Consider the following 25703-nt stretch of genomic DNA (forward strand, 5'->3'; position numbering starts at 1 on the left):
CTAGGGAGGCTGAGGCAGGAGAATCACTTGAACCCAGAAGGCAGAGGTTGCAATGAGCCGAGATCACACCACTGCACTCCAGCCTGGGTGACAAGAGCAATAACTCTGTCTCAAAAAAAAATTCAGACAAGTAGTTCAGGGCAGCTATACCCACAAGATGGGATTCAGACAATATCTACCTCATTTCTCTGCCATTCACAAAACGAAGCCTTTACCACGTAGTCCAAGATGGCTGCTCTAGTTCCTGCTATTGTGTCTACCTTTCAGGAAAAAGGGGGAAGGGATGGGCATGCCTCCTCCTTTTAAGGATACTTCCTGGAAGTGTATCCATTGGCCCGAACTTGGTGATGTGGCCACACCAAGATACAGCAATAAAATCTAGGAAAAGTTATCTTTATTCCAAGATGCCACTCCCTAGCTAATTAGGTGGGAAATCTGTAGAAGGAGAAAAACAAATATTAGGGAATACACGGTAGCTCCTACCACATGCATATTCTAAAATTCATTGTTACTTGGTTTAGGATTGCAGTTCAAATAACACAGTTACCTAAAGAACTACACCAATGTATCCTTTGTTAGACTCTCAACCCTAAAGATTTAGGTTAGATCTTTCAGATTGTATTTTAAATTGTCTTTAGTGCAGTATCAATTCTCACCAGACAGAACAGCTAAGTAAAATAAAAAAGCTCTTAACAAATTATTAATTTTTAAGAAAGGAAAAGGCATTTAGAGCAAATATTTTCTCTAAAAATACTAATATATCATATTTTATATCCTACAGATATTCCTGTAATCTGTTTTCCTTGGGAAAGTCACTCAATAACCTGAAGTTCAGTTATATCATCCAAAGTATTACATATTTATCATGAGGGTTAAATGAGATTACGCACGTCAAGTGCCTTGTAAATAGTGTAATTTTATACAAATATAAAGTTTTGCACCTTCAAAGCTATCACTCCAATAAGACACTTATTCAATTAAACAAATAATCTTAAAAACTATTTTAACAATGTACAAATATATTCACAACATAATCTGCTGATTAAGGCTTCAACAAAGTGTATAATACCTACAACAGAATTTACAGATGCCTACAATAGTTTGTAGATTGGTTTAATTTACAGTTACATAGATTGCTTTAAGAAATACCATTAATACAAATGCATAATTTACAATATCCCCATTATAGCAAGAAAAAAATAGATTCAGAAAATAAAATGTCTTTTAGGCATTTATTATGCCAAGTATGTAAATTATTATTCTCATTATGACATGAGAATAATGCTCTTTTAGTGGTAAAAGATCTATTAGCTCAAGGTCCACTGAAGAGCTTTCAATCTAGCTATCCTTTCTGTAAAATAAATAGAACAGCAGCAATCTCTGGGTATTCCTTAAACTATGATGATTCCACTTATATTAACTGGGCCTTAAGTAGATGACTTCTTACAAACAAAAATAAAATTTTATAAAGTAGTTAATACCACTGGCCCTAATTGTTTTCACTTGCTTGCATACGTCTAAGAAATTTCCCCATGAAGTACGTATTAAAAACTAACAATTATTTCTAACTTATACATAAGCCAAAGTGCTCACTCTTACCATGGAAGCAAAACTTTCTCCTGAAAACAATCTACAGAAATAATATGTAAACATACAGAGCTTTGAGACAGACTAAGAACATCCTCCTATGTTCTATGGATCAAAATGCAAAGGTCTCCATTACCTATGTAAATGAACACTTTCATTAACTCGGGATATACTGATATTACACGGCGTGTGCATACCTATGGAATGTGCATACCTACACCACAGAACAAATCTTGACAATGTTTCTAGTGCCAACATATACTTTCTAGCCCCAACTGCTGGAAAGGAAATAAAAACTTAATATGAAAACTACTTTTCCTTTTTATAAATAAAGTTTTTAAAAGTGGAAAAACAAAGCCAACACTCCTCGTTGCAACATGGACTAAGCTCTAAAAGGTTGAGTCAAGAATCTCTTCAGTTGCAGTTGTTCCCCAATGTAACAAAGCACATAAGCTTTCTCTATTCAGGACGTCTGATCATCTCCAGTGTTCTGCAAAAGACAAAAAAAAAAAACTCCTTAATATCAAAGTTATTTCACTTCACACACCATGGACTTGGGGCCTAGGCCTAGGAAAACATTCTACATTTCTAAGCAGAGCATTACCTTACATACAATGGCCCAATCACATTAAAAAGTAGATATGCTAGGCCGGGCGCCGTGGCTTACACCTGTAATCCCAGCACTCTGGGAGGCCTAGGCGGATGGATCATGAGGTCAGGAGATCAAGACCATCCTGGCTAACACAGTAAAACCCCGTCTCTACTAAAAATACAAAAAATTAGCCAGGTGTGGTGGCAGGCGCCTGCAATCCCAGCTACTTGGGAGGCTGAGGCAGAAGAATGGTGTGAACCCGGGAGGTGGAGTTTGCAGTGAGCCGAGATTGCGCCACTGCACTCCAGCCTGGGCGACAGAGTGAGACTCTGTCTCAAAAAAATAAATAAATAAAAAAGTAGACATGCGCTAATGAAGTAAATCCATGGATACCATCATCCACCCAGCTGTCCAGTTTGTCTCATTTGAGCAGACGCCAGATACCATGTAAGACACTAACCCTATCCTTGTTATGCCAGGTTTAAGGTTTAATTTCACCTGTATTCCATGTCCCTCCCCACCTTCGGAAACACTGAAAATTCTAAGGAAAAAAACCTAATAAGCACATACATGAAAGTTACCCTAAGGTGGACCACAGTAAAGGTATATTGGGGCCATGCAAAATTCCTTCAGAATGAGATGATCATGTCCCTACATGAATATTCATTTTCTCTACTTTTCATCTTCTGTGAGAGAAACTGTACAGTAGAATAAAAAGAACAATAAATTTTGAGTACAGAGGGCTGGGTTTAAGATCTAGCTTTGTACCACTTATTAGCTGTATAATCTTAAGTAAATAATTTAATTTCTCAGGGCTTTAGTTATCTAAAATGTAATCCCTGGACCAGCGCCCTCAGTACCACCCAGAAACTTGGGAGAAATGCAAATTATGAGACTCCACCCCCAGATCTACTGAATAAGGAGTCTGGAGGTGGAACCCAGCAATCTTGTGCCCTCTAGGTGATTCTCATGTATGTTCAGGTTTGAGAATCCCTGTCCTACATAACATCACTTGCCTAACCTACTGTACTAACCAAATGCAACGTATTACTCATATAAAGACCGAGCCACGGCCGGGCACCGTCGCTCACGCCTGTAATCCCAGCACTTTGGGAGGCCGAGGCGGGCGGATCACGAGGTCAGGAGATCGAGACCATCCTGGCTAACACGGTGAAACCCCGTCTCTACTAAAAATACAAAAAAATTAGCCGGGCGTGGTGGCGGCGCCTGTAGTCCCAGCTACTCGGGAGGCTGATGCGGGAGAATGGTGTGAACCCAGGAGGCGGAGCTTGCTGTAAGCCGAGATCACGCCACTGCACTCCAGCCTGGGCGACAGAGCAAGACTCTGTCTCAAGAAAAAAAAAAAAAAAAAAAAAAAAAGACCTAGTCACTTTTCCCAAGAGATTTAACCAATAATTATTTACCTATGACTACTACTCATCCTGCTGAAAACCCTGATGTTGGGGTATTATAGTAAAATCCTTATGTTCTAGGGGGAAAAAAACATCTGAGCACAAATGTTATGGTCTTATTGTGATTCAACTGTTCTCCCTAAAACCATGCAACATACAGGCTGGGCACGGTGGCTCACGCCTGTAATCCCAGCACTTTGGGAGGCCGAGGCAGGCAGATCACGAGGTCATGAGATGGAGACCATCCTGGCTAACACGGTAAAATCCCGTCTCTACTGAAAATACAAAAAATTAGCTGGGCATGGTGGCATGCGCCTGTAATCCCAGCTACTCAGGAGGCTGAGGCAGGAGAATCACATGAACCCAGGGGGCAGAGGTTGCCGTGAGCCGAGATCGCACCACTACACTCCAGCCTAGGTGACAGAGCAAAACTCTGTCTCAAAAAAAAAAAATAAAAACATACAACATACATTCTGCAAGGGCATTCACTTAAAGCTCCCATAATTGATGAAAAACAACTGAACTTAAAAGTAATTTTTAAAAAATAAGTTATTATCAATGATAGTTTATCCTTCCTGGCTTTAAAATAATTTTAGGATACTGACAATACACTTCCAGACTGTCTTGAACACCCCCAAAGAGCAATTAAAACATCTTTATCATTATATTTATATAACTATATGCCTTTAAAACTTCTGTTCAGGAGCGTTTCATAAAAATTAAACTATGAAAGTTAGAAATAATTGCATTAGTCACTGATCACATCCAGAAAACACTTACTTGTCTTAAAAACTGCTTTCCAAAATATGAAGTAGCCATGCTGGTTAAATTCTTTCTGCTGCCCACCTTACACCTGATGTAACCATACAGGTTGGCACCTTGTAGCACCACACCCATAATAACCACCGCCTGGGACAAGGGAAAAAATAATCAATGGTTACTGGCCTGAAATTGACCTTTCTCTGTGCCTTAAATGAGACAAGGCAGATTGTCATGAGAAAGAGAGGGAAGAGGAAGTTCTGCAAAGCCATGATTGTGCCAGTTGAGATTTTCCAGAGACAGTTGCCAGAACAGACCCATCTGATAGACGCTCTGCACAAGGCACAAGTCATTCACCCAGCAAGTATTTACTGAACACAACTGCTCTATGTGCCAGGCACCATGCTAGCTGCTGGGGATGCAGTGCAGGGGGAGCCTTCTTGCTCTCTGTTTCCCATTGGTCTGTGAGTAAAGTTAGGAAAAGTAAATGAGACTCAGGAAAGGTTCAAATGTTAATTATTCCTATAAGAATTACAAAAGAACGGTCAAGAGGTAGATCAAGTTCAATAAACTGAGAGCAGGTAGGGGTGAATCTCTGCTCTATGTGACAACTGGCTTCTGGTAGAGGGGATGCAATGCCCTAAGGCATAAATCAACAGATGCCTGCCTGCCTTCCCTGAGGAGGGAGACAACTCCAAGGGGAACTGTACTTCTGCAGAGCTGTTTGTTCCTTTGAGTTTCATTTTCTCACCTATGGTGATCCCACTAGGATCAATGAGAAGTGAGAAAAAGAAACTCAAAACCCATTCTTTAAAAATTTCTAATTAATCTTAATTAGAAAAATTGAGACAATGTGAGGAATTTCAAAGGTTAAAGATTCTAATACAGCGATCAGCAAAGTTCTTCTGTAAAGGGTCAAATCATAAATATTTCAGACCATATGGTCTCTGTTGCAATTACTCAACTCTGCTGTTCTAATCCAAAGGCAGCCATAGACAATATATAAGTGGGCAAGGCTGTTTTTCAATAAAAACTTACAAAAACAGGTGTCGGGCTGGATTTGGTCTGCAGGCTATAGTTTGCCAACCCTTGTTCTGGAATAAACAGCTCATCCACCATTCTAGTCTTTTGTATCTGTGACAAACAAAGCAGCTCAATGAAATGTCGTTTTCCAATCTAGATTTATTATCCTTACCCTCAACAAGATGTATAGCTGATTTTAATGTTTAATTAATAGATTTAAATGTTTGATTAATGAACAGGTTCACATTCCTAGTAAAAGAAGAGGAGATGGTACTTTCTGTTCTAAACTTATGTTTCATGGAATTAAACGTGTTAGTTTAAATAAATAAACAGTGCTAGTTTCCTAAATAAATATAAAACTGTGTATTTATTTGAATAAATTTCCTTTTAATTTCCCATGCTTCTCAAATAGGGGCGCTGCTGGGTATGTATATATCAACATGCCAGGGTACACCTGAATTCAAAGACCAATCACAGGTCCTGTTAAGGCATCAATTTACTCAATGGCAACAAATGTTAAAATCTGTAAGTTAAACTTCTGGTTTATGATGGTGCAGTGAAGTCAGACATGAAGATCTCCCTCCCCTTAAGGTACAAACAGCAAACAGCATTTTTAAAAACACAAATAAACTAATACCAACAAACATAAAAAAGGGCTGGTGGCCAAAGAAAGAGCCAGGTTGGAGCAGCTCTACACAGCTCCAAACTCTGCAAAGAAGCTCTAAGGAAAATTTCACTAATAATTACCATCCCCAGCATAGAAAAGCAAAAGACCCGAGAAAAAAATGCAGAAATAGCCATGACAGCAGAAACTCCTCCCAACTAACAATGACCCAAAAAGGCAGGAAAATCCCTGCAGCTGGCCATAGTGGTGCCACCGGGTGGGAAGAAGGCAGGAGAGGAAGCACAGAAGGATCAATAATCATGAGAGATGATCATCTTAAGAGAAGTGAGGAGGTGGGAGACTCATGGAGAGACTGGGTGAAGCCCATTCTCGTCCTGTGATCTTAACCCATTTATTTTTATTATTTTTATTTATTTATTTATTTTTATTTATTTATTTTTTGAGACGGAGTCTCGCTCTGTCGCTCAAGCTGGAGTGCAGTGGCACGATCTCGGCTCACTGCAAACTCCGCCTCCTGGGTTCACTCCATTCTCCTGCCTCAGCTTCCCGAGTCACTGGGACTACAGGTGCCTGCCACCACACCCAGCTAATTTTTTGTATTTTTAGTAGAGACGGGGTTTCACCGTGTTAGCCAGGATGGTCTTGATCTCCTGACCTTGTGATCCGCCCGCCTTGGCCTCCCAAAGTGCTGGGATTACAGGCATGAGCCACCACGCCAAGGTCTTAACCCATTTATGCTGTAGGCTGCAATTTTGTGAATTTCTGCATGAGTGAAAAATCAGACCTTGGTGATGACCTTGAGCAGTAGGATATAAATAACTCCTACATGCTTAGCGTTCCAATAATGGAACGCTAAGCATAAGTAGGTTAACACAGGCTCAAACTGGCTTTCACATAACCTCTCCCTGTTTTGTTTTAAGGAAGTAGTAACACTGCTAGAAAAAGACTGGGCTGACTCTCTTGGATGGATGCTAAAGCTCCAAGGTCTTACAAACAATCCAAAGCAGAAGGGAAGAACCAGAAGAGAGTGCACAGCCAACCAGCAGACAAGAGCCCCACTAAGGAAGAGAACGCAAAACCAGGCAGCCCAGCCAAGACAGCTAGAGCCTGGCAAGTTCTCCACATCGCACATCACATCTGTGTCTTCAGGACACCAAACCCAGCACTGCAACTCCAGCTCAGAGCAGCAGCCACATGCCTCAAGATATCAGGAGAAGGTGATCAAGGGGGATTCACCCGCACTAAACCAGCAGAAAGAGAAGGGCTGGACAGGACTGTCACTGTAAGGATAAGCAAAATGGGTAAGGAAAAAGGGAAGTGCATTTATGCAAAACTATAGCAAAAAAAGAAAAAAGAAGCATAGTATACAGAAGACAGGTGAAGAATCTACTCGAAAAGAAAAAAAAACCCACCAAAGTAAAAGCATTCCTGGGACTATTTCACCCTACAGAAAAACCTAAAGATAAGAACTCAAAAAGCATGAGGGTGAGATAACAGGAGATGAAAATGGAGCTGACAAAGCTAAGGAAATACAGAGAGAAGCCTTAACTGAGCACCTAAAATAGTTACTGTTCTCTCCTCTGCACTCTCTACCCCATTACTTTGTATCATTAACTAACATCCCCTACTGTATTTTTTACTGTTTGTCTACCTTCCACTAGAACATAAGCTCTACTGGAGCAGTCAACTTGTTTACCTGTCCCCTAATTTATCCCCGTGTCCCCAGACAGCTCTGACATAAGAGTCAACTCTTAAAACTGCTGAATAAATAAGAAAAAGATGAATAATTAAAGCAACAAGAAAATAGTAGATGAGAACAAATAAAAAGGATCCAACATAAACCTAACTGGTACCTCAAAATGAAAGGTCAAAGCATAGAACATAAATAAATGCAAAGATTTAACAGAAAAAATTTTCCTGATTCCAAGCAAAACTTTAGTCTGCCTGTCAGAAAGGCACAGACTCCAGAAAACTTGATATGGAAAGATAAATACAGATACATCTGGGTTACACGAACTGAAAAAAAACACCTTATGGGGAGAGATTACAAAGGTTAAGCCTGGCCTCAGACTTCTCCAAGATATTCAATGAAAGAAAATGATGGAATAGCATCTTCCAAAAAGAAACAAACTGTGACCCAAGAATATTAATCCAGCCAGGTCATCATTTAAGAATAGTCAATAGGCTCATATGTTTAAACATGAGTCAAAAGAAAATGTAGTCAACCAATAAGTAAAAGGAGAAGCTGCAGTAAGACTGGTGATAGGCAATGAATCGACTTTTTTAAAAAACAGATCAAATACTGAACAACCAGTAAGAAATATGTTTTCAAAAGATAACTATTATAAAACTTGGTAACACAAAAATAACATTGGAACAAACAAGAGAGAAAGGAGGAAAGTCATAGGAAGGAATATGAGTGTTTATTTTCTTCCCTTTCTAAACAGAGTCTATTAAGTCAATAAACAGGTTTAAGTACATTAATTAATGTTACAAAGAAAACCACTAGAAGGACTAAAATAAGACTATAATAAGCAAAACTAGAGGTAGGAGGAGGGAGAAGTTAAAGAAACCATATTAGCGTAAAGTTTCCCATTTTCCAGAGCAGGAACTCCATAAATATTGAATAAATTTCCTAATTCATGAAAGAGCGTAATGATATAAACATATAAAGTAATTAAAGGTAACTACCAGAAGAACTGAAAAAAGACAATAAGCTTCCAAATCCAAAGAAGGAAAGTATGAATGTATGAGCACACACAAAGAAAAAAAGAACCTATATCGCAAAATAGGACTAAGAAAATACTACAAATTAGGAGGAAAAACATAATTCAGGCCAAAATATATCTGATATCAATAAATATTGTGTGAAAATTCACACAATATTTATTGATATCAGATATAAGACAGAATAAGAAAAAATAATAAAAGATAAAAAAAGAATAAGACTCACAAATTGGGTCAAGTGAGAAACTATATTTTCCAAAGACAGCAGCAACAATATCTCCTCTTCCACAAAGTCTTCTAGCACCTTCTTATTCCTTATCAAGAGTAGAGCCTCATTCCCATTTCCTTGAATGTGAGTGGGCAGCAGAAGTGATGCTATGACATCTTAGGCTAGATTGTAAAAGCTTGTGAGCTAGAACACCCCACAAGTGTAGTACTAGGCCGCCACGTAAGCAGTCCCACCACCACGAGGCCACCATGCCATGAGGAAGCCCAAACGAAGGCACATGGAAAAACATGTGGAGAGGCCATGGGACCTCATGAAGAGGAGATGGCTCACAACCCCCATCATTCCAACTACTGTCTGACTACAACTACTCAAGACCCCAAGCCAGAATCTCCCAGCAGAGCCCTTCCCAAGATCCTGACCCATAGAAACTGTGAGATAATGGCTGTTGTTGCTCTAAGCCACTATGTTTTGGAGTGATTTGTTAGGCAGCAATAGGTAACCAAAACAGATTACCAACCATTATTTCCAGAAAACACAACTAATATCCTAGAAAACTGGTGGAAAGGGGTCTTTTAGGATCTCTTCTCCAGTATTATAGAGAAAGGTAAAGTTGGGAAGCAAAACTTGGGAATTACATGATGAAGCTGCCTATTCAAGATAAGTCCCTAATGATAAGGACTCAGTTGTAGTTGTTGCTTCCTATGATGACCATCAGACATCTTAATGGATTATTTGAAAGTTCCACACTGATACTCACCAACCACTTTACTCTGAAGGAGAAGAGTGCACTAAAGGCAAATATCACCCACAGTACTGGACAGGCAATAAGTCCCAACCAAAAGATTCTTGATTCAGCCTCTGACACCGTTTTATTCTCTTGAGAGGACTCCTATAAAAGAACATAAATTCAATTATCATGTTGTGAGATTTATCAATAAAAAGTTCAACATGTTTAATAAAAAACATATTACCAGTTCAATATGTTTAATAAAAAACATATTACCCACAAGTTCAAATATTAATACACACAGCCCAACTCCTAAGTTAGAACCCAAAAATACATGACTATCACTCTTGTAATTTTAGGAACTGATCTATAACTCAATAATTTTGCATTTTCAGGGCAGGATGGATGGTTTACCACAACTCACGACAGTAAAGAGTGGTCTCTGATAGGCTTCTATTCAATTCTTCTTGCACTTGTACTATTTATTCATAAGGAAGCTCTAAATGATACCTTTCTGACCAATGATCAAGGAAATCACAGTTATAATCATTCTGGAGACTAAAAGGTCAAATTAGGGTCCAGAGGAAAAAAAAAAAACGGAATCAAGGGATTCTGGACAATAATCAAAATGTCTTAGCAATACCCAGGAATTTACAAGGATGGTAAGTGTTTCCAAGGTAGATTCTATAATATAAAAGAATACAGGCTCATTGAACACAGTGCCACTTTCTTAAAATAACTTGTCAATACCCTTGGTGTACTGTCACCAAGAATTTGGTCCTCTGCTTCCAAAACTTATTTCCACGAGGAAAGTGAATATTCACTATAGTGTAGCAGGCTAACCTAAAACAGACCAGGACCCCCAGGGCTCCTGAAGGCAGAAGCTTGAGGAATAGAGTGCTCCGATCAGATATTCTATCCAGCTGCACTCCTCCTCCTTTTTCCTGCCCAGAAATGAAAGACGACCACAGGAGCAAAGACAGAACAAGATGTTGAAAGCAGTTATCTGCTGGGCATAGAGGGATTTATGGAGACACTAACGAAGGCAACACAGAGATCTTTTATCAGCAATCCCTGACAGGCAGCTTAGCACACTGTATAAACTCTGACCCAGTGTCTTCCCTCAAAGGATTCTGTTCTGTATGTTGCTTGTTTCTGGTCTGAACTAGACAGAAAAATGCGTTAAATTCTAGAAGGCCATCTCCTTTAGTGCTGACATGCCAAGTGATTTGGTATAGTGTTTTTAATTCTGAATACTTCATCTTCCAGTATTTAAATATAGTCTACAAATAATTTAGCTGATAACGTTATTTAAAACAAAAAAGGCACTTTACCTTTCTAGATTCAAATACCCAATGGCTCTTTCCATCTTCATCAATGTGATTCCACCAACGTAGGCCAACCATTAGTCTACCTGTGACATTCTGGTGAAGATTAATATAAACAGGCACATTTTAGAAGCATTATTTAAAGATCTATCACAAGCTCCCATCTTAGTGTAACATTTCAAAAACAAAAACCTTCAGCTTTACCTCCATAATATCCAGTTAGCAAAGACTACTATGTATCAGGCCTGGCTAAATGATTAAGTAAAATGGTAATGGCAGGACTAATAGGGGTAGAGGTGACAGAGCAAGCAACAAGTCCACCCATAAACATTACACCTTCTCTTTTCCCTCATGAACAATTTGCCCTTTCTCCAGTTCCCGAATTTTCCCTAAACCCCTTGCTATTTGGTTACTGTGACCTACTTTACATCCTGCCTATAGCCACATATATTTTACAACTACGTATCCCTGAAAATGATTATAGACACTGGCCTTCAGTCAGTCTCTCAAGTGTACCAAGCTCTTTTCCTACTTACTAAGGTAACAAATTAGTTTGATAGCTTTCCTAATCTTTATTTACTCAACAAATATTTACTGAGCGTCTACTATGTGCTGGTAATACAACAGTGACTAACAGATACCAACTCCTTCCTCAGGGAAAGAGGTGAAGAGAGGCAGACAACCAATGCACAAATGTACCATTACCAACTGAGTTAAGTCCTGCAAGGGAAAAGTGTGGGATGCTTGAAGAGTATAACAGGGAAATTTGATCTAGTCTGGGTATCAGAAAATGACTCTCTGAGGAGTCAACATTTGGAATGAAATATAAAGGATAAATAAGAATCAACAGTACTGCGGATGTTTAATTAATGGTGTCCACTAATAGATTCAGTGGTTCTGTGAACCTCGATGGGTAAAAAAAAATGTTACCTTCATTAACCTCTGGCTAAAATTTAGCATATCTTTAAATTATGAATGTGGACAACAAACTATGAATGTAGGTAAAATTAAAAACACCCTGACACAATAGAAATCACAGGCATTTTTTTATTTTGTACTATATTTGCTGCAGTTACCTCAAAATATTGTAGTTTTGTTTTTGTTTTGTTTCGTTTTTTGTTTTTGAGACAGAGTTTCGGTCTTGTTGCCCAGGTTGGCATGCAACGGGGCGATCTCAGCTCACCGCAACCCCTGCCTCCCGGGTTCAAAGGATTCTCCTGCCTCAGCCTCCCAAGTAGCAGGGATTACAGGCATGCGCCATCACGCCCAGCTAACTTTGTATTTTTAGTAGAGATGGGGTTTCTCCATGTTGGTCAGGCTGGTCTCAAACTCCCAACCTCAGGTGATTCACCCACCTTGGCCTGCCAAAGTGCTGGAATTACAGGCATAAGCCACCACGCACGGCCTCAAAATACTATTTATGCTCACCACTGCTTTCAAAGTAGTTAGCATATCATTAAATTATGAATGTAGACAACAAACTATGAATATAGGTAAAATTAAAAACACCCTGACACAATAGAAACCACAGACATTTTTCATTTTGTACTATACTTGCTGCAGTTATCTTAACATATTGTTTATGCTCACCACTGCTTTGAAAGTAGTTATCAGACCTGCCACTAGATCTTACCATTAATAAATTCATAAAGTATAGTAGTACTCCCTTATCTGCAGGGGATACATTCCAAGACCCCCAGCAGATGCCTGAAATTGTGGATAATACCAAACCTTATATATGCTACATTTTTTCCTATACGTACATACCTATGATAATGCTTAATTTATAAATAATGCACAGTAAGAGATTAATAACAAGAAATAAAAATAGAACAATTGTAACAACATAATCTAATAAAAGTTATGTGAATGTAGTTCTCGCTCCTCACACAGTATCTTACTGTTTAGTGTAGCGTACAGCAGTAACTGAAACCGCAGAAAGTGAAACCTCAGATAATGGGGCAACTACTACACACATAACTCAATCAGAAATTTACTTTTTTAATATTTTTAAATTATATTTCAATATAAGTGACTTCCTTTGAAATCTTATGTATTTTATATATGTGAAAACTTATTCATGAGTCTATGAAATGGGCCCACGGCATAAAAAGATTAGGAATCCCTGTATGAAGGTGATGTGGGAGGAAGAAGAGCATTCCAGATACAGCAGTAGGCAATGACGCCCTAATGAAGAAAGTACAATCTATGGATTTATGGGACTCAGTCATTAATTGGATATGGAGTAGGAAGGAGGCAACTGATACATTTCTGGTTTGCTCAAGTAAAAAAATAGTGATTCCAGACCCCGTGAAAGGGAACACTCAAAGAAGAAGAGCTTCTGGGGAGTGGAAGATGACAAGTAGTATTTTACACATGTTAAGATATAAGATGCCTGGCCAGGCATGGTGGCTCACTTGGGTTCAAGACCAGCCTGGCTAACATAGTGAAACCCTGCCTCTACTAAAAATACAAAAATTCGCTGGGCATGGTGGTGCATGCCTGTAGTCTCAGCTATCCAGGAGGGTGAGGCAGGAGAATCGCTTGAACCCCAGGAGGCAGAGGTTGCAGTGAGCCGAGATCACACCACTGCATTCCAGCTTGGGTGACAAAGCAAGATTTCGTCTCAAAAAAGAAAAAAGATTTGAGATGCCTTCAAGACAGCCACATAAAAACGTCAAGAAGACACATGGAGAGGCCTTGAGTTGTGAGGACAAACCTGAATGGAGATACAGATCTGGGAGGCAACACAGCTTACAGATCAGCAATCGAAACCAGAAGCACAGATGGCACTCCTTAGGAAAGGAATACAGGAGAAGAAAAGGAAGAGTCTTATGAGACCAAAATTCCTATAGGAGAGATGCTAAGTTAAAAAAAAAAAAAAAAAAAGAGCTGGCAAGGAAGACCTAAACCAGAGGTCTCTTCTATAGGTATTTTCAAAGAATGCTCTCGGAATACTTTCAAACTCTTCTGTGTTCCCATTTTCTAACTCTTTATTTCCTGCTTTTATCTTTATTAGTTTATTTTCCTAATTTCTCAGGCTTATTGATTGTTTTTGAAATTTCTGGACTCAAGTAGTCCATTATTTTCCCTCTTTCTTGTCTAAAATAAAAGCCTTTAGTCTACTATTTTCCCTCTGAATTCAGTTTTTGACATATTCAGAAAGCTTAACTGTAAATGATCACCATTAAGGTATAAATAACCTATATTTACAGTTTTTGCTTCCTTTTAAACCCAAGATATGTAGTAATTCGCTTTTTAAAAAGAATTCCAATTTTGACAACTACTTTCTATTAATTTCTAGTTCTGTTTCATTGGACTAGAAAATGTAGGTGCTTTGGGCAATTTTATTTCGATTTTCTTCACAGTGATATTTAGTCAATTTTTGTAAATGCTGCACAGGCACTTAACAAGAAAGTATTCTCTCTGTCATACAAAGTCCCAAATACTGCTATCAAATTGATGTTGCCAATTATTTCATTCAGATCTTTCAGAACTTATTTATTTTTTGGCACTTTGGTTTGTTAAAGATAGTAGTTTGTTAGACTTATCATAATGCTTTTCTATTTTCTAATATTTCCAATTTTTTTACTATACATAGTTTGATATAATTTTACTCTGTGAATGATCTTCACTGTGATTCATAAAATGACCTTTTTTTGTTCCTCTTAGTGCTTTCTTACTCTGATCCATATCTCATCTGATAATAATACAATGCCAAGTTTCTTTTTGTTTGAGTTGATCTGATGTTATCTTTGCCTTCTTTTATTTTTTCTAATGTCATTAATTTGGTTAGATCTTTTGTTTGGACTTTGATTTCTGACCAATCTTAGTATTCACGTCTTTAAATGGGTAGTTTAATCAAATTACATTTCCTATTATAATGAATTTGCTATTACTTACATCACTTTATACATGTACTTACTGATTTAAGATTCCTTGACAGTTGCTTTGTTTTCCTTCTTTTGCTCTATGAACTGTTTTACTTGCTCCATCTTCTCCAGTGTTGCAGAAGATACACGACTGGTTTTAAATTTTACTAATAGTTGCCATTAAATTTTTTTTTTTTTTTTTTTTGAGATGGAGCCTTGCTCTGTCGCCCAGGCTAGAGTGCAGTGGCGCGATCTCGGCTCACTGCAAGCTCCGCCTCCTGCCTCAGCCTCCTGAGTAGCTGGGACTACAGGTGCCTGCCACCACGCCCAGCTCATTTTTTTTTTTATTTTTAGCAGAGATGGGGTTTCACCATGTTAGCCAGGATGGTCTCTATCTCCTGACCTCATGATCCGCCCACCTCAGCCTCCCAAAGTGCTGGGATTATAGGCGTGAGCCACCACGCCCAGCCATAGTTGCCATTAAATTTTTTAAACCATTATTTAACCTTTTTTACTCAATTTGTCAGAGTGAAGAATAAAATAAAAACCAATATAAGCTTTAGCATTTAAGCATACCTTTAAAATATTTTCCCTTCTCTACCTCTTCTTTATCTTCATTAACATCACCTAGGGCAAGCCTATCCAACCCTCTGCCCACAGGCCTCATGCTGCCCAGGACAGCTTTGAATGCGGCCCAAGAGAAATTCGTAAACTTTCTTAAAACATTATGAGATGTTTTTGTGTGTGATTTTTTTTTTAAGCTCATCAGCTAATGTTAGTGTATTTTATGTGTGGCCCAAGACAATTCTTTCCTCCACTGTGGCCCAGGGAAACCAAAAGATTGGACACCTAGGGGTTTAGATGAAGATTGATTTTTTGTTTTTTTAGTAAGTACATTGAGATTTATAACAATTATGACACATCTCTATTTTAACTGTTTCAGAACCCTGCTTATCCCAAGTCCACTTAATAATTTCCCTATTCTTGACTTCTTAATTTTGCTTCATATCTCCATTGTTTGGCTATCTATAAGTAATTTTGCGAAGGATAAAAGGATGCCATTTTTTAAGCCCTTGTTTAAAAACAAAAATAAACAAACAAATAAACCTTATCAGAAAATAAACTATTTTGATCACATTTTTTAAAACTCTAAACCCAGAAAAATTTTAAGAGTTTGGAAATTACCAGGAAGAACTGACTGGAAAGCATGTTCTATTTGGCTGAACAGAAATTTTATGAACAACAAAAAGAAACGTGTATCAAAACTATGAGCAGTATGTACTAAATACTTTGGAGCATAAAGTAACAGAAGAAATTCAAAGAAATGCAAGCCAAAGAAGACTGGACAAAAGAAAAACCTAAAGAAAATAGACCTTTGAAATCTTCCTTCTCAGCATTATGCAGCCTATGGAAACTGGCCATCATCAAGCCAACCACTTCAGATATCTTTAAGAATTAAAAGATGGCCAGGCGCAGTGGCTCACGCCTGTAATCCCAGTACTTTGGGAGGCTGAGGCGGGCAGATCACTTGAGGTCAGAAGTTCAAGACCAGCCTGACCAACATGAAGAAACCCCGTCTGTACTAAAAATGCAAAAAAATTAGCCAGGCGTGGTGGTACATGCCTGTAATCCCAGGTACTCGGGAGGCTGAGGCAGGAGAATCACCTGAACCCAGGAGGTAGAGGTTGCGGTGAGCCAAGATCACGCCATTGCACTGCAGCCTGGGCAACAAGAGCAAAACTCCATCTCAAAAAAAAAAAAAAAAAAAGAATTAAAAGATCTAAAAATGGCTATATTGGTGGGTGTGAATAAGGCTGTAAGATCTTACTAGTCTTTGAATCAGTATATGTTTCTGAAACTCCAAAATCAGCCTTTGATTTTTTTCTCCACTATTTTACTATGAGTATTTTCGAACACACAAAGTTAAATTTTACAGTGAATACCCAAATATCTATCATCTAGAGTCCATATTTAATATTTTATTATGCTTACCTATTTATTATGTACCTATCTATCCATCCATCCATCTCTCTAATCATTGTTCTTGAGTTTGAAACCATTTCTTACACTCCTTTCTATCCCCTACAGCAGGGTGTCTCAACCTTGGCACAACTGACATTTTGGGTCAGGTAGTTCTTTGTTGCAGACGGGCCGTCCTGTGTGTTAGGATATTTAGCAGCATACCTGCCCTCTAGCCACTAGATGTCAACAGCACACTCCTCCCACCTCCAGTCGTGACAACTAAAAACGTTTTTGGACACTGACAAATATTCAGTGGGTGGCAAGCTTGTCTCTGGTTGAGAAACACTGCCTTAAAGCATCCATAGGAGCCTTTTCAAAAGGTAGGTATTTTTCAGGTATTTGCGGACAAACTACACTGGGGCCTTATCTAGAAATTATATACAACACACCTACAGGTAAGCCTGAAGCAAAACCCATGGTATGGATTAGAAGCAACATTGTAGGGTCTATGGTTGCTAGTCACATTTGTTTATTTGACTTTAAAGCTGATGTAGGTTAGAATATGGCACAGAAAAATCAGCAGCACAGTAACCTACATGTCTCATCTTGTATTGTCAAAGGGAAAAAATGAAAAAAAAAAAACAACCACATGCAATTTGATATATCTAGCACTTTAACACAGATGAGGTTTGAAGTAACAAAAGATTAACAATAATGCAAAATGCTAACTCATATTTTTATACATCATTTTCATATTAAATATAATTTTAAAATAAAAACAATCAAAATTACCTTCACTGCCCAAAAGTCACATGACAACAACAAGATAATTGTCACCATACAGGTAATAAAGCTGCTGCTGAGCAACTCACAGAGAAGATAGACGATGATAGCACTGACTCGAAAGAATAAGTGGAAAAACGATGCTACTGGATGTCTGAAAACCAAAACACAATGAAAGAAATGCAATTACATTTTACTACAGGTACTAGCAAATGTAGAGAAAAATGTTTTAGCCATCGTGTAACTGTGAAGAGTTTTGTCAAAATAAAAGAGACGACTTTAGGAGGAAGCAAACCTCCTAGCTCTCTTTTTCTTAAGCCCCACTATTTGACTAGGCCCTGTAGTTAACAGAAAATACACTATGCACAGATGACTTTAACACCTCATTGAATATAAACTTTCACAAAATAGATAATAAAGAATTTTACCTCTCTTGGAGAAATAAGGAAACTATATCTTAGAATTTGAATCCTATTTTCAAATCATGCCAAAAGAATTTCTTAGCCCTCAGAAATCACTCAGACGTTAAGACAAAGTTATCAGGTAGAGTTTGTTTCTTTTTTTTTTTTTTGAGACGGAGTCTCGCTCTGCCGCCCAGGCTGGAGTGTGGTGGTGCAATCTCGGCTCACTGCAAACTTCACCTCCTGGGTTCACACCATTCTCCTGCCTCAGCCTCCTGAGTAGATGGGACTACAGGCGCCCGCCACCATGCCCGGCTAATTTTTTGTATGTTTTAGTAGAGATGGGGTTTCACCACGTTAGCCAGCATGATCTCGATCTCCTGACCTCGTGATCCACCTGCCTTGGCCTCCCAAAGTGCTGGGATTACAGGCGTGAGCCATCGCGCCCAGCCTGTTTCTTGTTTTTTAATAGCTTTTTTGAGATATAATTCACATATCATACAATTTACTTATTTAAGGTAAACAATCTAATGGTTTTTAGTACATTCACAGATTTGTACAACCATCACTCCAATTTTACAACTTTTCATTACCCCAGACAGAATCTTTGTACCCACTGGCAGTCATTCCCCATTTACCTTCAAACCCCTCAGCTTCTGGCAACAGCTAATCTATCTTCTGTCTCTACAGATTTGCCTATTCTGGACATTTCATATAAATGAAATCATACAATATGTGGTCTTTTGTGACTGGCATGAAAGATGAAAGAAAAGTAAAAAACAGCATTTTAGCAGGGTTCAAGTAGAATTTGCTTTTGATAAATTAATTTCTTTAGAGAGAATTAAATTTAGAATAGAAATGTTATGTGATTTTGAAATGTGCACAATAAATCAAAATGTAATATATCTATAGAAACTATATAAAGAAATGGTACATTCTTGGAAAATAGCAGAATTAAAAACACAGGTGTTCAAATAATTGGATTTGCTGATTTTAAAACTCAGTATTAAGTATGCCAATTATTCACAAGAAAATCTGAAATGTCATCTTTGTCTTACACTAAATGTCAAATTAGCAACATGCAGTATTCACAAGCACACTGAAACAACTCTGCCTCGACTCCCATCAACTAGCACTGACATACATACAGAACAGCACTGGACACTAACACAGCTCATTCAACTTCTCCTCCTACCTGATTTTGGCTTTTCTTGGTCTATTAGTCGTCTCCTCTTCCGCATCAAACAGTGAAACATCTTCAGTGTCATCATTACTATCCTGGTAGGAAAAATAAATGGTCAAGAAGCAAAACAAAATTCATTGTTTATACAGCCACTGCATGCAAAGCTGCATACTCATCAAAACAGAAGATAAAATAATGTGGTTACAGCATCAGGAATTCAAAACCTAGGAAAAGGACACATGCAGATCCTCCACCCCGCCTCCTCAAATCATCTGGCAAAAACCCCAGAGAATAATCCAAGTCTCAGCTCCTCCATCCCTGCCCCTAGGCTGCACCATCTGAGAAAACTCTGGGGTGCAGATGAGGCTACTACAAACTTAACACCTATCCTCCTCACCTGTTCTCTCCCAAGTCACAGAGCAAGCCAGGCTACTGGGGATAATCTCAAGGTTTCTGGCTCCTTCACAAAATCATGTGACTGCATCCTTAGTTCCATGACCCCTTCTCACAACTCCTTCTCTTCTTATCCAAGGCTAAACCAATTATTTGTGCTCAGAATAACTTCTTTTCATGCCTCCTCGGGGACTTGTTTCATCATTTTCCCCTGTATTTACACTTTCTTCTATCTTCAAGTCTATCTATTGGATCTTTCTTTTTTGTTGTTGTTGAAATGGAGTTTTGCTCATCACCCAGGCTGGAGTACAATGGCACGATCTTGGCTCACTGCAACCTCCACCTCCCGGGTTCAAACGATTCTCCTGCTTCAGCCTTCCAAGTTACTGAGATTACAGGCGTGTGCCACCACACCCAGCTAATTTTCGTATTTTTAGTTGAGACGGGGTTTCACCATGTTGGCCAGGCTGGTCTTGAACTCCTGACCTCAGGTGATCTGTCCACCTCGGCCTCCCAAAGTGCTGGCATTACAGGCATGAGCCACCACGCCCGGCCTCTATTGAATCTTTCTAATCAGCATATGCATATAAACTTCTTCAAGGCCACTTATTAGGCAAAAAAAGATTTTTTTAAGAACCCTGATCCTGAATCTCCCCTTCAATCCTCTCCCTTCCCAAAGCATTGCTTCCTTTTACAACCTTAGGCTTTTTTTTTTTTTTTTTGAGAAGGAGTCTCGCTCTGTCACTCAGGCTGGAGTGCAGTGGCGTGGCCTCAGCTCACTGCAACCTCTGCCTCCTGGGTTCAAGTGATTCTCCTGCCTCACCTTTCCAAGTAGCTGGGACTACAGGCACGTGCCACCATGCCTGGCTAATTTTTTGTATTTTTTTAGTGGAGACAGGTTTCACCGTGTTAGCCAGGAGATTTCATGACCTTGTGATCCATCCGCCTCGGCCTCCCAAGTGCTAGGATTACAGGCGTGAGCCACCATGCCCAGCCCCATAACCTTAGGCTTCTAAGAGTGGTTCCCACCTCAATTCACTGCGATTCCCCTCAACTACAACAAACCTGATCCCGTTCCTCTCCTAGCACCACTCACCAGCCTCCCTGCCTTTATCCCTCTCTATTCCAGCCTCTCCTTTACATTACCCAGAGCAATCCTCCCAATATGGAAATCACACCATGTCACTCTACTGCTCAAATTTTTCAATGGCATCCCTACAAGTATAGGATAAAATTTAACTCCTTCACATAAAGCATAGAAGATCACAGAATCTAATGCCCTCTACTTGCTTCTGACACTGTCTTCAGTGAGCACTGAAGCAATACTGTTACTACATGGTCTCTAAGAAACACTACGATCTCTCTCCCATCTCCTGCCTTTCACATGTTGTCTCAGAAAACTCTTCCCTTCCCCATGCCCTGCTCACCACCAAATACCAAATCATCCTTCAAGTTTTTTAGCTGAAATACTGAAATAGCTGAAAACCTGTCTCTGAGATCCCCATGTTCCCACAGCACTTGGACAAATCTCCATTTGAACAATTATCTCAGAGTATTCTTATTGCACGTCTACCCGCTCCTACCTCCTACCTCCATATAGATTAAGCTGCTGGAGGACCTAGAAGACAAGGTTTTTGTTTTTTTTTTTTGAGACAGAGTCTTGCTCTGTCGCCCAGGCTGGAGTACAGTGGTACGGTCTCAGCTTACTGCAACCTCCACCTTCTGGGTTCAAGCTAGATTCTAGTGCCTCAGCCTCCCGAGTAGCTGGGATTACAGGAGTGCGTCTCGGCTAATTAGCTTGGCTAATTTTTGTATTTTTAGTAGAGACAGAGTCTCACCACATTGGCCAGGCTGGTTTCAAACTCCTGAACTCAAGCGATCCGCCCACCTCACCCTCCCAAAGTGCTGGGATTATAGGTGTGAGCCACCACGCCCAACCAGGACTGTCTGCATGGTAGTAAATCCTAGTGTCTAGCAGAGCATTCAGCCAAGTGGTACAATATTTGTTGAAGGCACGAGTAAATAAGCAAAGGAGGCTATAATATACAGCTGACTGTGATCAGGGCTGAGAAATCTAAGTGCAAATGGGAGCCAGGGAAGGAAGCAAATCATTCCTACTACAGGGCACTGGAGAAGCTTTCTGGAGGAGAGTTTGCCAGCTGGGCCCTGACAGTCCGCGTAGGCCTCCCTAGACTAGGTATATTTTGAAAGGCACAGGTGGGAATACAGGAAGTTTGTCTAAGAAATGGCCAAATAGCTCATGCAGTAAGTGACGGATGCGAGAAGCTCCTATTGAGCTAAGGCTGAAAAGGTAAAATGGATTCAGATCTATGAGACTAGTGGTTCTCAACCTTGGCTACAACTAGAATGCTCTTTTTCTTAAAAAACAAACAAACAAAAAAGGCTGATACTTGGATCCAGCCCTCAGTGGTTCAGATATAATTGCTTTGAGGTGTGATCATAACATAGAGCAAGACTGAGATCCACCGTATGATGTTATGAATAAAAAGCTGAGGCCTTCTGCTCTCCATCCCAACAGTCTAATCGCCATCCAGCAGCCAGGGAGACTTTTTCACATCAAATCGTATCATTCCCCTACTGAAACCCCTCAGCACTATGACTGAAAAACAGACTCCCTATCATGACCTATCATGATCTGGTCCCTACCAATCTCTAAGACCTTATCTCAGGCCACTCACTCTTCATTAACTGTGGTAGGCTGAATACCTCCTCACCCCTGCCAAAAATGTTTAGGTTCTAACCCCTGGAACCTGTGAATATGTAAATTTACTTGGCAAAAAGAATTTCACAGATGAAATTAAGTTAAGGATCTTGAGGTCAAGAGATCACCCTGGATTATCCAGGCTGGCCAGATGACGTGATCACAATGGTCCTTACAAGAGAAACAAAGGAGGGTCAGTGAGAGACAGTGATGAAACAAGCAAAGTAGAGATGAGAGACAGAGATTTGAACACGCTGTGCTGATGGCATTAAGATGGGGAAGGGATCCCAGGTGTTTAGAAGCTGAATCAGGCAAGGAAACTGATTCTCCAGAACCCCTGCCCACACCTTGATGTTTAACCCCTTGAGCCTCATTCTGCACTTCTGACCACCAGAACTTTACAGCAGTACATATGACTTTGCTGCTGCAGTAGCAATAGGAAATTTATACAGTACCTAAGCTCCTGCCAGACTGGACTTTTTTGTTTTTTGACAGAGGGTCTGGCTCTCGCCCAGGGTGGAGTGCAGTGGAGCAATCAGGGGTCACTACTGCAGGCTCTACATCTCAGCCTCCTGAGTACTGCAAGCCACCATACCTAATATTTTAATTTCTTGCAGAAATGGGGTCTCGCTATGTTGCCCAAGCTAGTCTCAAACTCCCGGGCTCAAGCAATTCTCCTGCCTTAGCCTCCCAAAGTGCTACGATTAGAGGCATGAGCCACCATGCCCAAGCTGGCCTTCTTTTCAGTTCCTTAAACATGCCAAACTTGGGCCCCATCAGGTTCTTTTGCACTTATGGTTCATACTACCTAGAACACTCTTCTCTTACCCTGCTCTCTGAAAGACTGGTTTCTTCTCATTTATTCAGTAAATACTGAGTGCCTACCAAGTGCCAGGTACTGCTGTAAGTGGTACAGATTTAAAAAAAAAAAAAAGACAAATAGCTCTGCACTCCTGGAGTTACATTTACTAAGATGGGGAAGACCATGGACACAAAAGATTTCAGGGCAAAATCAGCAGTTTGATTTTGGACATTTTAAGATGCTAGTATTTTTAAAACCAAAAAGCATTGAAAGGGAGATCCATTGGAGTGAAGTGTAAGACTGCATGTTCTGACTCACCTGTTAAAAAGAAAATTCTGGCTACTGTAGTAAAAATCTGGAGGGGGAGGGGGGAGGAAGGAGGGACAAAAGCACGAAGCTAGGAGACTGGTTAGGAAACTACTTTAATCACGAGGCCAAGAAGTAACGGCTTGGTCTAGGGTGGATGCAGTGGAGGTGATGAAAAATAGATTCCAAATACATTTTAAGGAAAAGCTGACAGGATTTGCTGATGGACTGACTGGGGAGGTGGAGGAAGGGTAAATAAAAGGAATCAAGAAAGATTCCAAAGTTTTTGTCCTGAACAACTAAAAAGATAAAGATGGCTAAGACAGACTCCTGGCATTCCAATAATTAGAGATCACAAAGATAAGAAGGAATAGGCTGTGGGGACTGAAAAAGAAGTACCAAAGAACATGAGGTGAGCCAGGAGGGGGCAGTGTCCTGGAAACCAAACAAAGTGTCTCCAAGAGGAGGATCCATCATCTGTGTCAAATGCTGCTCACAAGTAAGATAAAAACCAAAAAGAGACCACTGTATTTTTTTTCTTTTTTTTTGAGATGGAGTCTCTGTCGCCAGGCTGGAGTGCAATGGAGTGATCTTGGCTCACTGCAACTTCCACCTCCCGGGTTCAAGCGATTCCCCTGCGTCAGCCCTCAGCCTCCCGAGTAGCTGAGACTACAGGCACATGCCACCACCCCCAGCTAATTTTTGTATTTTTAGTAGAGACAGGGTTTCACCATGTTGGCCAGGATGGTCTCGATCTCTTGACCTCATGATCCACCCACCATGGCCTCCCAAAGTGCTGGGATTACAGCCATGAGCCCTGCGCCCAGCCATGACCACTGTATTTTTAACAGGTCATCGGGGAACTCAGTAAAAGCAGTTCCAGTATGGTTGGGAGAGGGGAAGAAAGACTGACTAGAATGAATACAAGAGAGACTAGAAGAATTAAAAGACAAGTATATATGATACAAGTCTTTAAAGGAAAAAGAATGGAGTGACCAGTGAAAGAGCATGTGGTGTCAAGTTTTCATTTTTTTTTTTTTCTTTTTTTGAGACGGAGTCTGGCTCTGTCGCCCAGGCTGGAGTGCAGTGGTGTGATCTCGGCTCACTGCAAGCTCCGCCTCCCGGGTTTACGCCATTCTCCTGCCTCAGCTTCCCGAGTAGCTGGGACTACAGGTGTCCGCCACCACAGCCGGCTAATTTTTTGTTTTTTAGTACAGACGGGGTTTCACCGTGTTAGCCAGGATGGTCTCGATCTCCTGACCTCGTGATCCACCCGCCTCGGCCTCCCAAAGTGCTGGGATTACAGGCGTGAGCCACCGCGCCCGGCCAAGTTTTCATTTTTTAAGGTAAGAGAAATTAAAACACGTTTATATGTGTTTTATATGTGAGCAAATGTTTAAAAGGATTAAAAAATTGATGATGCAAGAAAGAGAATTACTGGAACAATGCCTTCCAGTAGGCAAGAGGAGACGGAAACCAGGACACAGTAGACATGAAGACCTAAGAATGGAGCACTGACAGTCCAATTATCATAAAAGAATATGAGACCCTGAGTAAACATGCAAATAAATAGGCAGCTAGTGTGAAAATTGTCTTCCGATGGCTTCCATTTTCAGTGAAACAAGAAGCAACGTTACCAGCTGAGAGAGGATAAGAGAAGAAACGTTGAAGACTTGAGTTTTAATAGTTGCCTAAGGCGAGAGGGTGAAGGGGCTATGGAAATGTAGAATGACCGCCAGGCAGCACGAAAGGCTCGACTGAGGTTTCACGTCACAAACTTACCAAGCGGGAACAGTTGGCCAGGCCTGGCGGCTCACGCCTGTAATCCCAGCACTTTGGAAGGCCGAGGCGGGTGGATCACCTGAGGTCAGGAGCTCAAGACCAGCCTGGTTAACATGGTGAAACCCCATCTCTACTAAAAATACAAAAATTAGCCGGGCGTGGTGGAAGGCGCCTGTAATCCCAGCTACTCTGGAGGGTGAGGCAGAAGAATCGCTTGAACTCGGGAGGCGGAGGTTGCAGTGAGCCGAGATCACACCATTGCACTCCAGCCTGGGCAACAAGAGTGAAACGCCGTCTCACAAATGAATAAATGAATAAATAAATAAATAAATAAATAAATAAATAGTGGGAACAGTCAACATGGTTATGTTTCTCCAACCTCATCCGGCCTGGGCACAGGTTCAAATGTCAGAAGTACGTGAACCTGAACAACTCCATCTTCAATAGGAGCTGGGTAAAATGAGGCTGAAACCTACTGGGCTGCATTC

General features: G+C 40.2%; 1 protein-coding gene across 5 annotated transcripts in view; it reads right to left on the reverse strand.

Annotated features, from left to right (window-relative positions):
• Positions 1-377: 377 nt before the first annotated feature.
• The window catches only part of TVP23C (trans-golgi network vesicle protein 23 homolog C), a 28825-nt gene continuing 3499 nt past the window's right edge, over positions 378-25703 (reverse strand). For 2 of the 5 annotated variants that reach the window (XM_054456456.2, XM_063655884.1), the window contains exons 2-7: positions 19223-19305; positions 17636-17780; positions 11016-11105; positions 9712-9843; positions 4372-4500; positions 897-2077 (exon numbers count right to left, since the gene is read on the reverse strand). In XM_054456456.2, the coding sequence (XP_054312431.1) occupies positions 2051-2077; positions 4372-4500; positions 9712-9843; positions 11016-11105; positions 17636-17780; positions 19223-19305 (606 nt within the window). In that variant the 3' untranslated portion in view covers positions 897-2050. Of the gene's footprint in view, positions 2078-4371; positions 4501-5388; positions 5485-9711; positions 9844-11015; positions 11106-17635; positions 17781-19222; positions 19306-20426; positions 24354-25215; positions 25328-25703 lie in introns of those variants that run through there. The other 3 variants (XM_063655882.1, XM_054456455.2, XM_063655883.1) reach the window with 3 other exon arrangements.

The sequence above is a fragment of the Pongo pygmaeus genome, chromosome 19 (genome assembly GCF_028885625.2).
Source record: "Pongo pygmaeus isolate AG05252 chromosome 19, NHGRI_mPonPyg2-v2.0_pri, whole genome shotgun sequence".
Lineage (NCBI taxonomy): Eukaryota > Metazoa > Chordata > Mammalia > Primates > Hominidae > Pongo > Pongo pygmaeus.